Raw genomic sequence first — 16,606 nt, forward strand, 5'->3', positions numbered from 1 at the left:
CCAGTCCTCAGAAGAGAAGCTGAAAATCTCCCAGAAGGCAATGGGGAGGGGGCAGCTGGGACAATGACTGCGACGGGGACCAGCCACTTCATGTCAGGAGAAAATCAGAAGCTTGGGAGGTCCTCTGTGGCAAAACAGGGAAAACCACAGGATGGGCTGCTATGCACATCAAAAGAGAGACTGCTCCCATGGAGGAGAGAAAGCATTGGAGTCTGAGGAGCTTTGGCTGTGCCCCTTCCTCTGTTCCGGCCTGGAGAATGGAAGCTCTTTAGGGTGATGAGTGCTGCATCCCCTCCTATCTCTGTGCCCCTGGACCTACCACAATGCCTGGTATACAGCAGGCATTTAATTAGTGCTTATCTAATTGGATCAGCCTGCTACCTAGCTGGCTGTGGCTGAGAAGCCACGTTTGAGGGCAACCTAGTGCCAGGCAGGTCATCAGCCTCCCCAGGGGGAGGGGTGGGGTGGGAATTCCCTGGGCAAGAGGAGGCTTTGGACCTTGGCCCCCTGTCAGTGGTGGCCAGAGCATCTGGAGTAAATTATTTACTCTGGCCACCAGGGACCAAGGCAGACACAGCTTCCGCTAGTGGGAGGTATGGGGCACCTGATCCTTGACCAGGGAGAGTGCCTTGCCCCAGGCAGCCTCCGAATTCAGAGTGGAGCCAAGACACGGCATTAATGGGAGGGGAAGAAGGAGGCCAAAGCAGTCCAGGAGTCCAGAGCTCATCCAGGTGAAGGGTTTGTTTCCTCCATGGGAAGTCCTGCCTGCATACTCTACTGGCTCTGGGTCTACTGGCTCTGGGAAGGCTCCTCCTGCCAAAGCTGTCCCTGCAGCACCCCCCACCCCCACTCTGCCTTGATAGGTGAAAGGCACAGATATTGCTTCTGCTGCCTAGCCATGCACTACAAGCAAAAGAAGCCTAGGGATACTGGAGAGAATGTCCTCCTTTAGCATGGATCAGGCTACATGTCTTCCAGGTCCTTTTCTTCTCCAAGGACTGGGATTCTCGAGTCCTGGGGGCAACATCTGTGGCCACAGGGAGACGTCCCCTACTCATCCACTCAGCTCAGTCCTGGCCCAAAGGTTCTCCCTTTGAGCAAGCGAATGAGACAGAGGACCTTCTGCACTGGGAGCCTGGTAAGACTCAACTGGGAGTGCTGGACACAGTTATGGGCATCCGAGACATTTTAGGAAGGTGATTCATAAAGACGGGGAGAAGGGAAGGCTTGGGGGAACTTGGGAGACTTTTTTTCCAACATCTGAAGGACAGTGATGTAGAGGGAACAGGAACAGAAGCCAGGGGAGGACATTTCAGAGAGAGCCACATTTCATCATTCCCAGGTTAGAGAGTGGCTCAGTAAAATCCTGTTAACATCTGTAATCCATCACTGGGCCCCTCAGGATTCTGGGAGCACCTCAGCACCAGGGCTGGGGAACAGGGTCTGCAGGATACAGAGTGTGCACTGCCCCTTTCTTTGAGGAGCTCAGACCCATACCCAGAGATCAGTCACCCAGACCCAGAGAAAGATAACAGATACTATGGACAGCCAGACTGAGTGTAAGCATGAGGGGTCCGGGGTAGATTCTAGCTGCCTTGCCCCGGGAGCTACAAAGAAGAAGGGCTGGCCAGTGAGAGCTGGGCCTTGGTGGATGATGAGGAGAGGCCCTGCAGAGGTGCCTCTTGGCATGTCTGCTTGCTTGGTGGGCCCCCCCCCCCAGGGCTCCTCCAGGTTATCTTGTACCCCCTGCTCTCTCTGGGGGAGAGGGCTGCAGAGTGGCCTGGCTCACACCATCCTTCCCCTTACCTCCCATTTGGGCACATGTGGTGGGCAACTTCTCTTACAACCCTTACCATCCCTCCCCTTACCCCAATACAAAGCACTCTCCTGCTCTCTGCACGATTTTATTAGTTAAGAGTAAATAGAGTTTGACAAGATCAGAAAATAAATATTTCCTCATGAGAAATAAAAGGGAAAGATGCAGAATCCCCATTGATTTGGTGATGCAGAGACAGCTAGCTCAAGAGGTACTTGTGGGCCCAGGCAGGTGCTCAAGTCAGGGCCTCCGCAGGGCCCGGCGGGAGCGACTCTGGGAGCCCGTTCTGTCTTTCTCCAGAGGAATTCCACAGACGGAGTCCTGGCACCCACAGCTCTCGATGTAGGTATACTCGTGGGCAAGCGTGCCCCCTCCCTCACAGTTCAGTTCCACCACCTTCTGACTGGTCTTTATCTCCTTGCAGCAGGAGCATTGGTGATCCATGCTCTGGGCCTCTTCTGAGTACCTGGGGGCAGAGGGGGGCACCAATAGCTGGGTCAGGATTTCTGGGACCCAAGCAAGAGCCAGGGCTGACTACCCCCTCTCCACCACCCTCGAAGGCCCTGGCAGCTTCTTCCATGTAGCAGCTCAGTCTCCTGGATTCCCTCCCCTCCCAGCCTCCCACCAATGAGAGCCAAAGCTAGGCTCCAGCCCCATATTCTCTTTCATCAGGGAGATGGAAGAGGCCACCAGTCACAGGACCTGAGTTCTAATGCTGCCTTCAGCCCTGTCTCCTTGGGGCTTCCTGGCCAGCCCAGCCTATCGAAGGGACTCTTAAGGAGGAGGAGGAAGCCACCTGCAGCTGTATCAGTGGTCGAGCCCCTGCCCTGCACGCTCTCAGTTTCTCAACTTACCTGGCGAACGTCCCACAGGCTCCCTCGCAGTGATTGATCAGCAATTCCCTCCTGCAGCTCCCCACAGAAATCAACTGTTTTCGAGGCACAGTTGAGCAAGGTACAATGGTCTCATTGCGGAATGTGCCTTGAAGAGAGGGAGGGGGAAGGAGAGAGGAACAGAGGCTCAGCCACCTCAGCAAATCCCTCCAGGCCCTCCCTAATTAGCAGCATTGCCCAGTTCCCCTTCCCCTGTCTGCCCTCTCCATGTCTAGGAGGCTGTGCTCTGAGCCTGCCCATCTAAACACTGGCTCAGACACAGGCATCTCATCTATACTGGGTACTGCCCCTGCACACACCTAGCATGGGTCCTGACATACACAGAAGTGACTTTAATATTTGAAGAAGGAAGGAAGGAAGGAAGGAAGGAAGGAAGGAAGGAAGGAAGGAAGGAAGGAAGGAAGGAAGGAAGGAAGGAAGGAAGGGAGGGAGGGAGGGAGGGAGGGAGGAATAGGAGGCAGCAGCTTCCAAGGGTGAGAAACTCATTTAGCCCACGGAAGAAGGAGGTAAGTGCACCCATCCCCTCTTGTCTTGGGCCTCCTCAGAACACCATTTCCACACCTCCTTCAATTTTCACCCCTAACCCTAACCCTAAAAATGCGCTCAGGAATAGAGGGGAACCCAGTGCCCCCATCTCATCCTGGCAAATGAGCAGGGAGCTCTTTCCCTTGCACCCGCATCCCCTCCCAGAGAGAAAGTTTCCTTCACTTGTGTGCAAGCTGAGCTGGCCAGCCAGACTGGTGGGCAGGCAGGCTCCTTCAGACAAACAGGAGCTGGGTACTCACATGTCTTACAACAACCATTAGGCGTCAGCTTAATTGTGCCCTAGGAAAGAGAGTAAAAACCATCCATGATGCCCCCTAAGAGCCAAGAAAAGGAGTTTCCATTTCTATGCTTGAAGGGGTCTGGAGGGTCCTTTGAAGGAGCATGGAGTCTTTAGGGGGAATATGGGAGCCATTCCTCGAGGACAGCAGGAGCAGTGGGGAGCAAGTCTAGTCTGAACATCCCAGTGTGGAAGAAGTTGCCTCTCTGAAGGTCTTCCAATGAGGCAGGAAGACCATTTATTGGGGGCTGATGCTGACTGGACTCAAGGCCTCAGAGGTCCCAGAGCAGCCAGAGGGTCAGGTTCTCATCTGCCTCAACAGAGTCCTTGCCAAGGCAACCAACCGGTACTCTGCTTGCCTTCCTACCTTAGCATCCCTTCTACCACCACCACCACCACCACCACCCCCCCCCGGGGAAAGGGCCACTCACAGGCTGGCAGGAACTCAAATCCAGGTCAGGACATGTGATTTCTGAGACAGATGAGATGAGCTGGTCTTGAAGTTTCATGCAGCTGTAGATGGTGCAGTTGTCCTTAGGGTCATTTTTCATCTCGCCAGGCTATATGGGCAGAAAAGAGGGGAGGGGGAGGAGAGGGGTGAAGGAAAGGATGGAAGGGAGGAAATTAGGGATGAGATATAGGCTGGTTGCAAGCTTTATCCCTTCATATCCCCTTCCACCTACAGCTTTTCTGGACATTTGCCAAATCCATGATAGCAGGTCCTGGGGTGTCTATACTGACCTTCAGAAGCATGAGGATGCCAGTCTGGTGCATCACACAGTGGGTCTGCTCACACTTGGGACAGCATTGGTCTGGCACTTTCACAGGTTCAAACCCCTAGAAAAGGCCCAACACAGAGCATGGGGGGTCTGGTCCACAGGAACCCCCTAAGTCCAGCTATTTTCATCTCTTCCTTTTCCAGGCATGAGGAAAAAGGGGCTCCAACTTAGCCAGTCAAGTCTTTGAGGTAAGAGGTGCAGATGCTATCCTCCCTGTTTTACAGATGAGGAAATCGAGGCACAGAGAGAGAGAATTCCTTGCCTGCACTTATACAGGTAGAAAGTATCAGAAGTGAGATTGCAATCAAACCTCAAGGGGAAACTTGAAGCCCATAGTCTTCTTCCTGTACTAACAACCCCAGGCTCTGAGTGAGATTTGGAACACATCAATTTCCCATGTGAAGAGCTGGGAGGAGGGAGGGGGCAAGAAAACTGGTCAGGTAATGAGGCCCAAGAGAAGAAACTGGCTCCACATTTATGGACGGCCCAGTGAGCTCTCCCCCAGCTCAAGATTGAAGGTCCTATATCAAACACAGAAATGGTTCCCAGGGAAACACAGGGCACCAGAAAAGCAGAGAAGAACACAATGTCGGGCCTGCTTCCCTGGCAGAAAAGGTCCAGGGGCTTGAGAGCGGCACCAACACAGATCAGGAAGCCCTCCTGGCTGCTGGTACTCACGGGTTTGCAGGAGGTGTTACAGGGCACGTGGTGGCAGGAAATGATATTCAGGTGAGTGGAGGCATTGACCATCTCAGTACAAACACATTCTTGGCATTTGTCAGAGTACACTGGAGCTCCCGGCTGTAAAGACAAAAAGGAAAGAGGAGGGGGAGGGAGGGAGGGAGAGAGAGACAGAGAGACAGAGAGAGAGAAAAAAGAGAGAGAGACAGAGAGAGAGCTGTGAGCGGCTAGAAGGAGGCAGGGCACTCTGTACCCATGTAAAAGCTAGAGGCATGGTCAGAAGCCACACCCCCACTGGTACCACATTTGGCCCGCTCAAGCCCCACCAGAAGGAGAACCTAGCTCTCTGGTGAGCTGGGACTGCCAGCCCCGGCCCCTCTCCACCCTGCTTCCCCTCCTGAGGTGGTCTGTCCTGTCCATGGCCAGGGATACTAGAGAACTCACCTTGTATTCAGCCTTACCCAGGACACAAACACCCTTGGGCTCTAGAAAGAAGGAAGAAAAAGAGGTGGTCAGAACACCTCATCTGCAAGTGCTTGGGCCGCCCATCCCTTTCCCCTGACAGTTTCCACCCTACCACGATGCCCCCTCCTCTCAGCTAATCACATTCTAAATCAAGTCTGGAAGGACTCAGCGCCAGGCTTCTGTTTCTGAGCTCCTGGGCATTGGTAATGCTCTCCAGCCCCTCCCAACACCAACTGACGACTGGAAGGACTGGTGCCCAAAGGATGCCTGGTTCCTTCAGCCTCTAAGCCCTTTGTCCAGGAAGGCCTAGGGGCCCTGAGATCTGTCCCCAGAGCACACAGCTTGGGTCTCTTCTCTGCCTGGGGCACTCCCGCATCCTGCCTCCAGCTGGTCCTGGAGAGGAAGACTCACCGCAACTGTGGACAGGGCAGCACTTGCCAGGGACAAACTGCGTCTTTAGCTCAAATCCCACAGAGCACACAGGTGGCTTGCTTTGGCACAGACTTGTATTGCATTCTGGATGGCAGAAAGAAAGTCAGGAGAAAGGGGTGGGGGATGGCCCTGGCAGGAAGGAGCAGGGGATTGGGGGGTGCCTCTTCCATGCCAAGGTACCAGTCTGACTTCGCCTGCCCAGACAGAGCCACTGAGGCTGGACCAACCCCAAGCGAAGCCTTGCCACTCAACATCAGGGAGGAATGGGCATGGAGCTACAACATAAGTGGTAGAAGGTATTGCCTCATTTGGCTTTGAACGAGGCTCAATGCCAAGAGAACCCCCAGCCCTCACAGGCCCTCTCCACTTGGCAGCTCCTTCCTATCCTCAGCTCTGCCAGATGTTTCTAGAGGTCACTCCCTGTGAGGGCAGGGCTCTGAGAAATGGTACCCACAGAGAAACCACATGTGTGTGTTCACAGAACCTGTGCTTGTTAGCATGCTATGATGAAAAGAGTATCCTGCTGCTGTGAGCCCCAGAGGTAGGTGCCAGGGGACCTGGGTTCAGGTCGTGACTGACAGTCACTTCTAAGTCTCAGCATCAATTTCTATAAGATGGAGGTGAGGACCTGTGTTCTAGTTGCCTCTGTATCAGGGGAAGTGCTCTGGCTATCCACTCCAGGGTGACATTGGAGAAAGCTGAGCATGTCCCCAGGGCGATGTACATGTGGCAAGCTCCCAAGGAGGGACCCCACCCACCACTCCTGGGAGGGTTTGTACACCTCCAGACCCTCAGCTTGACCAGCCCCTTCTTACTGCAGTAGGTGATTCGGCAACAGGTATCACTGGGGTCCACCTCAGTGACAGGGTATGTGCCCTCCTCCTGGCATGACTTAGGCTTCGGCTGGCTACACTGCTTGGCCTCACACACGATACCACTGCCTCCTTCCAAGCAGACACAGTTCTTGCAGTCAAACTCAAAGTGTTCCCCAAACTAGTGGGATAGAAAGGACAACATAGGTGAGGAATGGAGGTGGAAGAGAGGGGTGATCCTGGCAGGGTCACTGACTTCCCTAGACTCTGGCTCCAGCCCTGGGTGCAGCACCTGCTGATCAGTCCCCGAAGCCAGGAAGCTGAGGCTCAGGGCTGGCTGACCTCCATGGGTAGGGGGACAGTACTCCTGCTTGGACAGACCAAGAGCCTCCTGAGTGCCCCACTGGCCAGCATGAACCTGCCAGCCAGATTAGAGACGTAGCGGCTTGGATCTCTTCTATGGAGATCATTCTTTTGCACATTTAGGGTTAGGGTTAGGGTTAGGGTTAACCTAACTCTGACTCTAAGACTCTACCCCTCCTAAGACCCCCCGTGTGATTGAAAGGGATAAGACCAGAGAGAAGTTAGGGTCTGGAGGAGGTGCCTGCCCTGCCCACTTTGCCTGCAGACCCCAAGGCCAAGTGCAGGCAACAAGAGACAGACAGGGTTCGGTGCTCTCAGAAAAGGGACATCATTTCTCCATTAAGAGGAAAAGATGCCAGGTTCACCCCAGAGAGACCAAGTGCCAATCGCCACAGCAGTCTCTACACAACATGGTCAAAGACTCCCGTCGATACAGCTTCTTCTATAAGGGTGACAACCCCCCACTAGTCCCCACCCCAACTCTTGCACAAGGTGGCAAAGGGCACTGAGCTAGGACGGACCTGTCTGGGTACGTTGTCTGGTCCCACGCAGCCTGGAAAGAAAGAGAAAGGAGTCAGTTTACAGTGGTGGGGACAATTCAGGGTCACAGCTTCCAAATGAAAGCCAGTCCAACCTACCACAGGTCTGCACACAGACATCGATGCCAGGGGCATAGCTAATGGTGCCATCAGGACAGAAGCAACCTTCAATTGTCTTGTTGTCCACAGATGGCTTTGAGCTGGAAAGAGAGGGATGGAGAGGTCAGGTCATGCCAGGCTCCCCTGGCTTCGGGAGCCTGATGGTGTCTCTTCAGAGACGAGCTGCCTTTCAGCAAGTGTCCTGAGAGCTTGGGGAAGGAATGAGAGCTTAGCCAGGATATGGGATGGTCAGAGATTTTAGAAAAGCTCTGGGGGAGTCACAAAACACTGACAGAGGTCCCCGACTGGCAGCCCTGGGCAGGTCCCTCCAGCACTGGACACCATAGCTGTGGCCACTGGTGAAGGGGCCAGAAGGAGGAGTGGAAGGTAAGAGGGTAGAGAGATAGAGCAGAGGACTGCACTGTAGCCTCCTCCAAGAGGGGCCTCTCACCTGGATTTGCAGGTCGGCTCCTCAGCAGGACCACATGCTTTGTACTCCTTGTGAGATGGGCATGTCACATCTGGGGGACAGAAGACAAACCAACCATACTGATGTTGCCCAGGTGAGCAAGCTGACAAACTTTCCCCCAGCTGGCCTGGTCTAGCTTGAGTGAGGGGCCTCTGATTCCAGAACAAAACAGCCATCCCAGGCTTTTTTCCACCCTCCCATCTTCCCACTTACTCATCCATTCCCACCAGTCATCTCTCCATCTCTCCCCACAGCCATGAGAAAGGAGAAGTTCTGTTCATAGTAGACATATGGGGCCCTCACCTTTCCCCTCAGCCTCCACCGCTGCCCAGAGCCAGAAGGCCCTAAGCTCAGACAAGGGTGGGATAGAAGGAGGCCAAATTGGACCTAGTACCCTCTCATCTCCCTCTCACCTCCCTTCCCAAATCTCTCCTGCTCTTACCCTCCCCTCTCCTGGCACCCTTCTCTTCTGCTGGACCTTGGACCTAAAGGAACACCCCACCCCCACCCTTGCCCTCTGATGGGCTGGGCACAAAGTTGAGATCCCCAGCATGGCAGAGAAGCCCGGCCATGGGGTCTGGGAAAGCAGTGATCCCAGAGCTCAGCTCCAGGGGCTGCTACGGAGCCCTACTCACCACAGACACCGTGGGTGTGCTCTCGCCAGCTAATGCAGACGCCCTCTTGTGCACAAAGGGCTGCATAGGTCTGCAGAGTGGCACACTCCATGCCAGAGTTGGGCACAAAGCAGCTGTCAAAGATGCAGGCATCATAGTAGTGCTGGGGTGGGGCATATTTGTGGCACTTGGCAAACAGGCTGAAGAGAGAAACAGAGACATCTTGTCTGTCCATCTGGTGTCTGCCTCAGACGCCATCCACCAGCACACTCAAGATTGCTCCTAAGTGTGGTCTTCGGAGCATCCATCCCAAGCTGGCATCACCTTGGTCATGCCAGGCACATCGTCCCCAGAGCTCTGGGGAGGTCTGGCAGACTTGCTTTCCCCAAGGAATGAGGGAGCCTTTGGGGAACCTCAAGCAAGCAAGCTAGATCTGGGAAAAGGTGACTAACATGAAGAAAGGAAAGTGTAAGACCTCACAAAGGGAGGGTCCAACAACTTCAGACCCTGAATTCTTCCCCATTGCTGCTGTTGGGCAGCTGGAAGGGTCCTCAGGCATCCTGTCCTGTGCCAGCAGCACCCTCATTGGCTCCCTGAGAGCCAGCCAATACTTGAATATTTCCCCTGATGGGGAGCTCATCACTTCACCCCCTACCCTCACCATCAGAAAGTCCTTCCCTACACTGAGCTGGTCTGGTTACTGCAGGCTCCCCCCACCCTGTGATCCCCGAGTTCCTCCCATGGCCTCCAGGCTAAACCAGTCCCAAACCTGATAATTCAGGAAGAATGAAGGGCCCCTTCCCTTTCCTATTTCTCAGTATCCTCATCTGCCAAATTTAGGATTTGCTGCAGTGTCCTCTCAGGTCCCTCCAGGTTCTAAATCTCTGACCTGTTGAATTTTTCATTGTCCTCAAGCCTGCCCCTAACTCTGATGTATGTGAGGCCCTGACACTGAAATTCCTTATGCCATGGGGAGGGTAGGTGAACAGAGCTGAGAACAATCCCCAGGTTCCCCCAAGGAAGGGGAACTGACCAGGTGGCTGCGGCAGTGGCTTCAGGAGACGGAGCTCTTGGGCTGGGGGTCCAGCAACATCACAGCCCCATCTCCATCTGCCTTTCCTGTGAGGCTCCAAATGTGCCCATTTACAAAGGATAAAACAGGCTCACCTATCAGGGGCTTGCTCAAGGCCACTAGAGAGCTGGCACTATAATTTGGGGCTCTTGATTCCCTGGCCTTGGTGTTTGGTCCTCAGAGGGGGAGAAAGAACAAGACAGAGAAGGTGGGGTCTGGAGGTCTCTGGACATCTGGAGCCCAGGGTTACCTGTCCTTGATGAGCTCACAGAGGGGTGAGGGGACACAGTCTGGGGGGATGGCTGTCACTCCAGGACTGGTGATGGAGGGTGATTTGGTCGTGAAGCTCATGTGGGGGCAGTGGGGCTTCGAGGGGTCGTTCACCACCCACTCGTCGGCCATGATTTCACAGTTGGAGATGACCTCTCCACTGGGTAGCATACAGTCATCAGCAGTGTTGTTAGTGCAGGTGCCTGGAATAGGAGAAAAGCCCTCCAGGACTTCAGAAGACAAGGCCTGGAGCCGGCAGCTGTACCCCAGGGAGCCAGGGTATGCAACTGGACCTTGATCCTGTGGGGCTTGCTGGTGGTCTGGCTGGGGCTGGAGCTACCACAACACAAGGCCTGTCCACATCAAGGTTCTACTCAGCCAGTGTCTGAATGGATGCATGGGAAGGAAGGAATAGATGCTGGAAATGAGGCCACAACTTGAACTTTGGGGGCTCCCCACCGTTACCAGAAAGCCTCAGACCCTCTACTGGGCACCAGTAAGCATGCGAGTCAGCCCTCCTTCCCAGCCAGGGCAGAACAGCCCAGGCAGCCACAGGCCACAGACCATAGTCCCAAGGCCCTTGCAAAGGTGTAGCAGGTGATCACAGGGGCTTCTTCTACGATGCTCTCCCTGTCCCCACAATCTCCCCCAGGCCTAACACAGAGCCCCCACTGGATGCATCCCCACCAGCCTGGAAGGCTCCCTGTGAAAAGGGACAGAGGACAGAAGAACATCTTAGGGCTTCTAAAAGTAGATACCTCAGTGGGGACCATTGAGCCGGCAGTTAGATGTGAGCCAGACCCTTTGGGCACAGGCCAGAGTACTGGGCCCTTAAGCATCCATCTAGCAAGAGACAACCTCTCAGTGCCTTTTGGACCTGGTGAGTCTAATATCCACTAGTATGAAATCTAATTGTCCCTGGCCCTGCCTCCCATACCATGATCCAACAGGCTGTGCCAAAGGAGAATCAGGGAAAGAGATAGACCAGAGACCTTGGAAGTAGAAAGCAAGTACACACACACACACACACACACACACACACACACACTCTTTCTCTCTCTCTCTTTCTCTCTCTCACACACACACACACTTTCACACACATGCACTCTTTCAACATACACACACACACTCACACACACATACACACACACTCAGACACTCACACACACTCTCACATACACACTCATACACATACACTCTCTTACACACGCACTTTCACACACACACATACACACATACTCTCACACACACTCACACACAAACTCTCTCTCACACACACACTCTCACACACACTTTCTCTCACTCACACATCCTCTCTCTCTCTCTCTCTCTCTCTCACACACACACACACACACACACACACACACACACAGACCCGTGCTGCACTCTCCCAGCTGAGAGAGTGCAGAGGATTTAGTCCAAGCTGGAACTGCTGAAAGCCCCCAGGAAGGAGAAGCCCACTCCTCCCCCGAGGCTCAGTTCGGACTCTTACCACACTGGCCTTTGGTGTTGTTGCCAAATTTGTTATAAGGCATTTTGATGGAGAAAGAGAGGCCATTGTAACGCACCACCACACCGAGTTCAGCAATCTCCACCACATTATTGATGCCAGCCTCATAGACCTGGAGTCCATACTTCTGATAGGGCAGCGCCACTGCCTGCTTGTTCACCAGCACCTACAGCGCAGAGAGGAGGCAGAAAAGGGACTTTGGAGAGTGGGAAAGGGAATCCCAGGGCCTGGCTTTGAAGCGCAGTCCTGCCTCCCGGGGCAGAGAGATCACCCTGAGCAGCCCCCATTCCCCAGTTTAGCCTGCATAAGGGACTGAGCTCAGCTGGAAGTCTAACACACACCAGCAGGCCAACCCTTGAGGCAGAGCTAGCTCTATGACCTGGCTTTTATGGTTGGATGATGAGGGAGGGTGGTAGCTCCCTGGGCCCCGGGCTCTGAGGCAGCCTGGTGGAAAAGCTGAGCGTCGCTTTGGGAAGCCCAGGGTTCAATGTTCTCAGAGAGATCTCTGGAGCTTGGCCTCAGGAGACCTGCAGGGATGCCAGCTGCCCCACCTGGTTCTCGGGCCCAAGCTCCCCCCTCACCCTTTCTTTGCTGACTTAGTGCACACACTCCCTCTTCGTCTGACGAGCCAGTATCCTAGAGAAGGCAACTTCCCCTTCTCCCTCTCCCTGGCCTCCTCCCCAGAAATCCAAGCCATGGCCAGACCTCGTTGGCTTTGCCTTCACACTAGTGCTGACTGAGGCTTCTCATCCTCCACTCCCTGGCTATTACTTGACCTCTTCGGAGGCCTCCCTGCCTACAGTGTCTCCTCCTCCTGGCTAACCTCTCCTAAAGAAAGGTCAGGAAAATTGTTGCTTAAGAAATTTCACTGGTTGGCCCTGGGATGGAATGGAGATGCTTCTGTTGGTCACTGAGCTTCATGAGCCTTGGCCCTTCCCTCCTCAGTCTTCTTACATAGTGTTTACTTAGTGCTTTCTGGACCCTGTGGTCCAGACACACTGGCCTCTTTGCTGTCCCTCACACAGGACATTGATTTCCCATAGCCCCCATGCCTTTTATGCACCCCCTCCTCAACTCTACTTCTTAGAACCCCTGAAATCCTTTGAGACAAAGCCCCAAGTCCCACCTTCTGCAGGAGTCATTTTCTGGTCCCCCTCCCAGCTTCTAGTGGCATCTCTCCCCTGGGAGAAAGGGGATGCACTATATGTATCTGCTCTGTACGTGTCTCGTATGTACCTAGTTGTGTGCTCTCTTCCCCATTAGAATGTAAGTTCTTGGGCACAGAGATCATTTCCCTATTCACTTAGCATCCCTAGCACCTAGCACAGTGCCTGGCACAGTTCATCAAGTCCTTCATCAATGATTGCTGATTGACTGACTGACAGTCCCTTGCCCAGTGGAGTCCCTCCTGCCCCAGGACTTGGGCAGTGCCCTATGGTCCAGAACACCAGACATGGGCAAGCTGAGCCATCCCATAGCGCACCTGGACCTTCATGGGTGCCATCTGGATGGTCTTGATGAGAACCTCCTGGGTCTCGTGCCTCACAATGAGAGTGCGTGGGCAGGACACCTTATCGTTGACATCACAGTGGTAGTTATCGATGTAAACGCCAAAGTTGTCCACGGTGGGAGAGATCTCTTCCATAAGCACGTAAGTGCAGTTTCCTTGGTAGCTGTAGTACAGCCCGTCAAAGGTTGTGTAATGGGGGTCTCCCCAGCCAGTACAGTAGCCTGAAAAAGCAGCATTTGCCCTGAGCTGGCATCCCAGGAAGACTCCCTGGAAGGGGAGGAGGCCCCCAAATCCTCATTCAGGGAAGGGGCATCAGACACCATTTGCATATGAAGCAGTTGGCTTAGGCTCCTGGCCTGAGAATTCCTCTTTCCAAACTCCCCAAAGAAATTCCCTAGTCAACTAAGTTTCTGTGGGGCACTAAATACCTCATTTTTGTCTTTGGAGGTCCAGCACCTAAGACAGTTCCTGGCACACAGTAGGTACTTATTTGTGGCACACAGTGGGCACTTACTTGTCAATGCCATTGAACTGAATGAGACTCAGCCCCACCCAGCTGTCATGGGGGATGAAAGGCCCAGTGTCCAGAAGAAGCGTAGGGGACAGTTGACACAGAAATGGGCTAACTACTTACAGTCACACTGCCAGTGGCCACAGCAGCCATCCGGGTCCTCTACCCACACAGGGTTGAGGCCATTGCTACATACAGGCTTGGGTGGTGGGTCACACACCTTCTCAAAAATCTCCACTGTGTTATCATGCTTGCACACAGCCATGATACAGTCACACAACCACCAGGTTTCATTCTCCTACAACCATGAGCATGGCAAGGAAAGAGAGAAAAGATCAGCTGGAATCCAAATGACAGTCCTGGGACCAGGAGATCTTGGACCCCAGCCTAGTTCTGTCCCCTGCACTCTATGAGACTTTGGGCAAATCCTTTCTCCTTTCTGAACTCCTCCAATGTAGAAGAAAGGGCCACGACCCTGAGATCAGTGCTGAGCTGGAGACTAGTCCCTTTTCCCTCTCCATCTGTCAGATGGCACCACTGATCCCTGGGATGGTGTGGGGGAACAACTGGTATGGGCCTCCTGTGCTTGTTAGCGGTGATCTCCCAATACCAGGCTGTGAATTCCAAGAGGATACAGCAAGCCACACCTCAGCCAGGTGGTGATCCAGGGCTCTGGACCCCGGAGCCCTACTCCCTGATAGAAATAAAATCAAAGGGGCTTTGGAGGCAACATGTAACACCATGTTCATCCCCATAGTTTGAGGGGAAGAGGGGGAAGGGATTCTTTCAACAGACTGGAGACACAGTCTCTTTCAGTGGGTGAGCCTGAAACCTGACCTTGGGCCCTTTCTGGGCCAATTAGCTTGGAAGTGACTTGGTCACAGGCCATGCCCCAAACCCTCAGCACCTTTGTAAAAAAAAAAAGTGAGCTATCCATCCCCTAGGCTCATGGGTATAGAGCTGAAAGATCTTAGAAGCCATCTAGCCCTGCTTCCTTATATAACAGATGGGCAAACTGAGGCCCAGAGGGGGAAGGGACTAGTCAGACTTGTTCACAAAGGGGCCAGGAGAATATGGATGCATGAGTGCAAATCTATTCTCATTCCCAGGGGGCAGTTGATGGAGGGAGGAACTCATCTTCACATATGAAGATGACAAATTCCTCTGGACTCTTCAAGGTCTGGGAGCAGTGTCCTTAGTATAAGCAGCCACAGACCTGCCTTGGTGGCACAAAGTGAGGGCAGCCTGGAGAGGGTGTGGTCGGCTTGGATGGAGTTGGCGTGGATGTTGGCATGGAGGTCGGTGTGGGGGTCGGCGTGGGGGTCAGCGTGGGGGTCAGCGTGGTCTGGGGTGTTGAAGGGCAGGACCAGTTGAAAATCTCAAATTCGCACTCCAGGGAGCAGTTGACATAGTAGCAGTAATCTCCATGGGTCCCATTGTACACCATCTCACCTGCCAAGGAAGAGAACCCTCCCCAGTAACCATGCGACCAAAAGGCAGAGGACTGGATATGCCCAGAAAATCACATGAAGACAAGGTCCCTGAAGGCTTCTCTGACCCCAGAGTCAGGGCAGCTCCCCTCCCTCAGCCCAGAGTGCAGGGTGCTAACATCCCATCACAGGGGCTGGCTCTTGGGACACAGCCACCAGGGCTCAAGACTGCAAGGATGCCAAGCTGGCTACAGAAGTCACACTTTCCAGCTGATGTCCTGGGAATGGGAGCACACTCCCCAAGAAGCTTTGGGGAATGAATCTGCTGTCACTGTTTCTCACCTGGTCCATAATACGTATCATTCAATACACAGCAGTATATACCGGTGGATTCGGGCGTGCTGACCCTGGTGCTGATGCTGATTTTGGGAGATGTGAGCGGGCTGACGGTGGCTGTAGTGGAGAGATCAGTGATAGGGGTTGAGGTGGAGGTGGTGTGTACTGTGGTCGGGATGCTCACACTGGGGGTGCTGGGGGGAGGCTGAACTTCCGTGGTCTTGGGGGGAGTGGGGTTGGGGGTGGAAGGAGATGGGGTTCCATTCGCTGGCTTGGTGGTCTCTACTGTCAGGGTTGGTACAGTGGGGATCGTGCCTAGAAATACAACGTTCAAAGGACTTCCATTAATCCCATGCACTAAAATAGAGTCAAGATAGGGCAGAGTTGAGCTGAGCAGGAGCTAGAATGACCTGGAAGGTTTTCAACTCTCTGCTCTTCCTCCAGTCAGAGCAGGCAAACCCCACCTCAGCCAACTGGCTGCCCAGGGGATCAAGTTGAGAGTGTGATCCCTAGTTATCTTTTTTTCCTTTCCCCACATTCCCATACATCTTCTCACATCCACTGGAGAGGGCTGGAGTTTCCCTGGGCTCAAGACTCCTGCAGAAGCTTTCAAACCAGCCATTCTCCAGTACTAGGGTTGCTAAGTATGCTCCCCTAATCATCATTGATTCCCAAAGCTCTATGGGTAGCCTGCATTCTGGACCCAGAGGCTGCAGTGGGAACGTAACAATGAAATTCCCAGGTCCCAAAACACCTTGGAGAGAAGAAATGGATAGGCACTTTTACACAGTTAGCTTCTCAGGGGAAGCACATTCTGTGTTTCAAGAGAGCTTCCTTTCTAAGTCACTCTGCCATGAATCTAAAATGCCAACCCCACCTGTGCTAGCTCTGATCCTTCTGGGGAATAACAGAGCATCTCACAGGGTGATCTTCCAGTGGGGGTGCTTTGGATCTGCAAAGAGCAGAGGATTTGGAATTCTGGGTCCAAATCTTGACTCTTCTATTTACTAGCTGGGTGATTGTGGGCAAATACCCTGAGGATCCCTAAACCTCAGTTTCTTTATCTTTCAAAGGAGAGAGTTTGACCAGAAAGTATCTATGACACCACCCTTCTCTAAGTCCTATAAACCTGGAATTTTCTGCCACGATAAAGGGATTTATAGGGAGAGAAGTCTGAAAACC

The 16,606-nt window shown here is 53.6% G+C and overlaps 1 protein-coding gene across 1 annotated transcript in view; it reads right to left on the minus strand.

Moving 5' to 3' along the window:
• Positions 1 to 1,891: 1,891 nt before the first annotated feature.
• MUC2 (mucin 2, oligomeric mucus/gel-forming) overlaps positions 1,892 to 16,606 on the minus strand; it is a 45,797-nt gene continuing 31,082 nt past the window's right edge. The window contains 19 exon segments of the mRNA XM_072637959.1: positions 1,892 to 2,282; positions 2,671 to 2,797; positions 3,495 to 3,534; positions 3,964 to 4,092; positions 4,274 to 4,369; positions 4,990 to 5,112; positions 5,437 to 5,477; positions 5,869 to 5,973; positions 6,705 to 6,882; positions 7,586 to 7,617; positions 7,703 to 7,803; positions 8,154 to 8,223; positions 8,807 to 8,985; positions 10,108 to 10,330; positions 11,620 to 11,803; positions 13,121 to 13,368; positions 13,782 to 13,956; positions 14,875 to 15,110; positions 15,431 to 15,541. Of these exon segments, the coding sequence (XP_072494060.1) occupies positions 2,057 to 2,282; positions 2,671 to 2,797; positions 3,495 to 3,534; positions 3,964 to 4,092; positions 4,274 to 4,369; positions 4,990 to 5,112; positions 5,437 to 5,477; positions 5,869 to 5,973; positions 6,705 to 6,882; positions 7,586 to 7,617; positions 7,703 to 7,803; positions 8,154 to 8,223; positions 8,807 to 8,985; positions 10,108 to 10,330; positions 11,620 to 11,803; positions 13,121 to 13,368; positions 13,782 to 13,956; positions 14,875 to 15,110; positions 15,431 to 15,541 (2,624 nt within the window). The 3' untranslated portion in view covers positions 1,892 to 2,056.

The sequence above is a fragment of the Notamacropus eugenii genome, chromosome 2 (genome assembly GCF_028372415.1).
Source record: "Notamacropus eugenii isolate mMacEug1 chromosome 2, mMacEug1.pri_v2, whole genome shotgun sequence".
NCBI lineage: Eukaryota > Metazoa > Chordata > Mammalia > Diprotodontia > Macropodidae > Notamacropus > Notamacropus eugenii.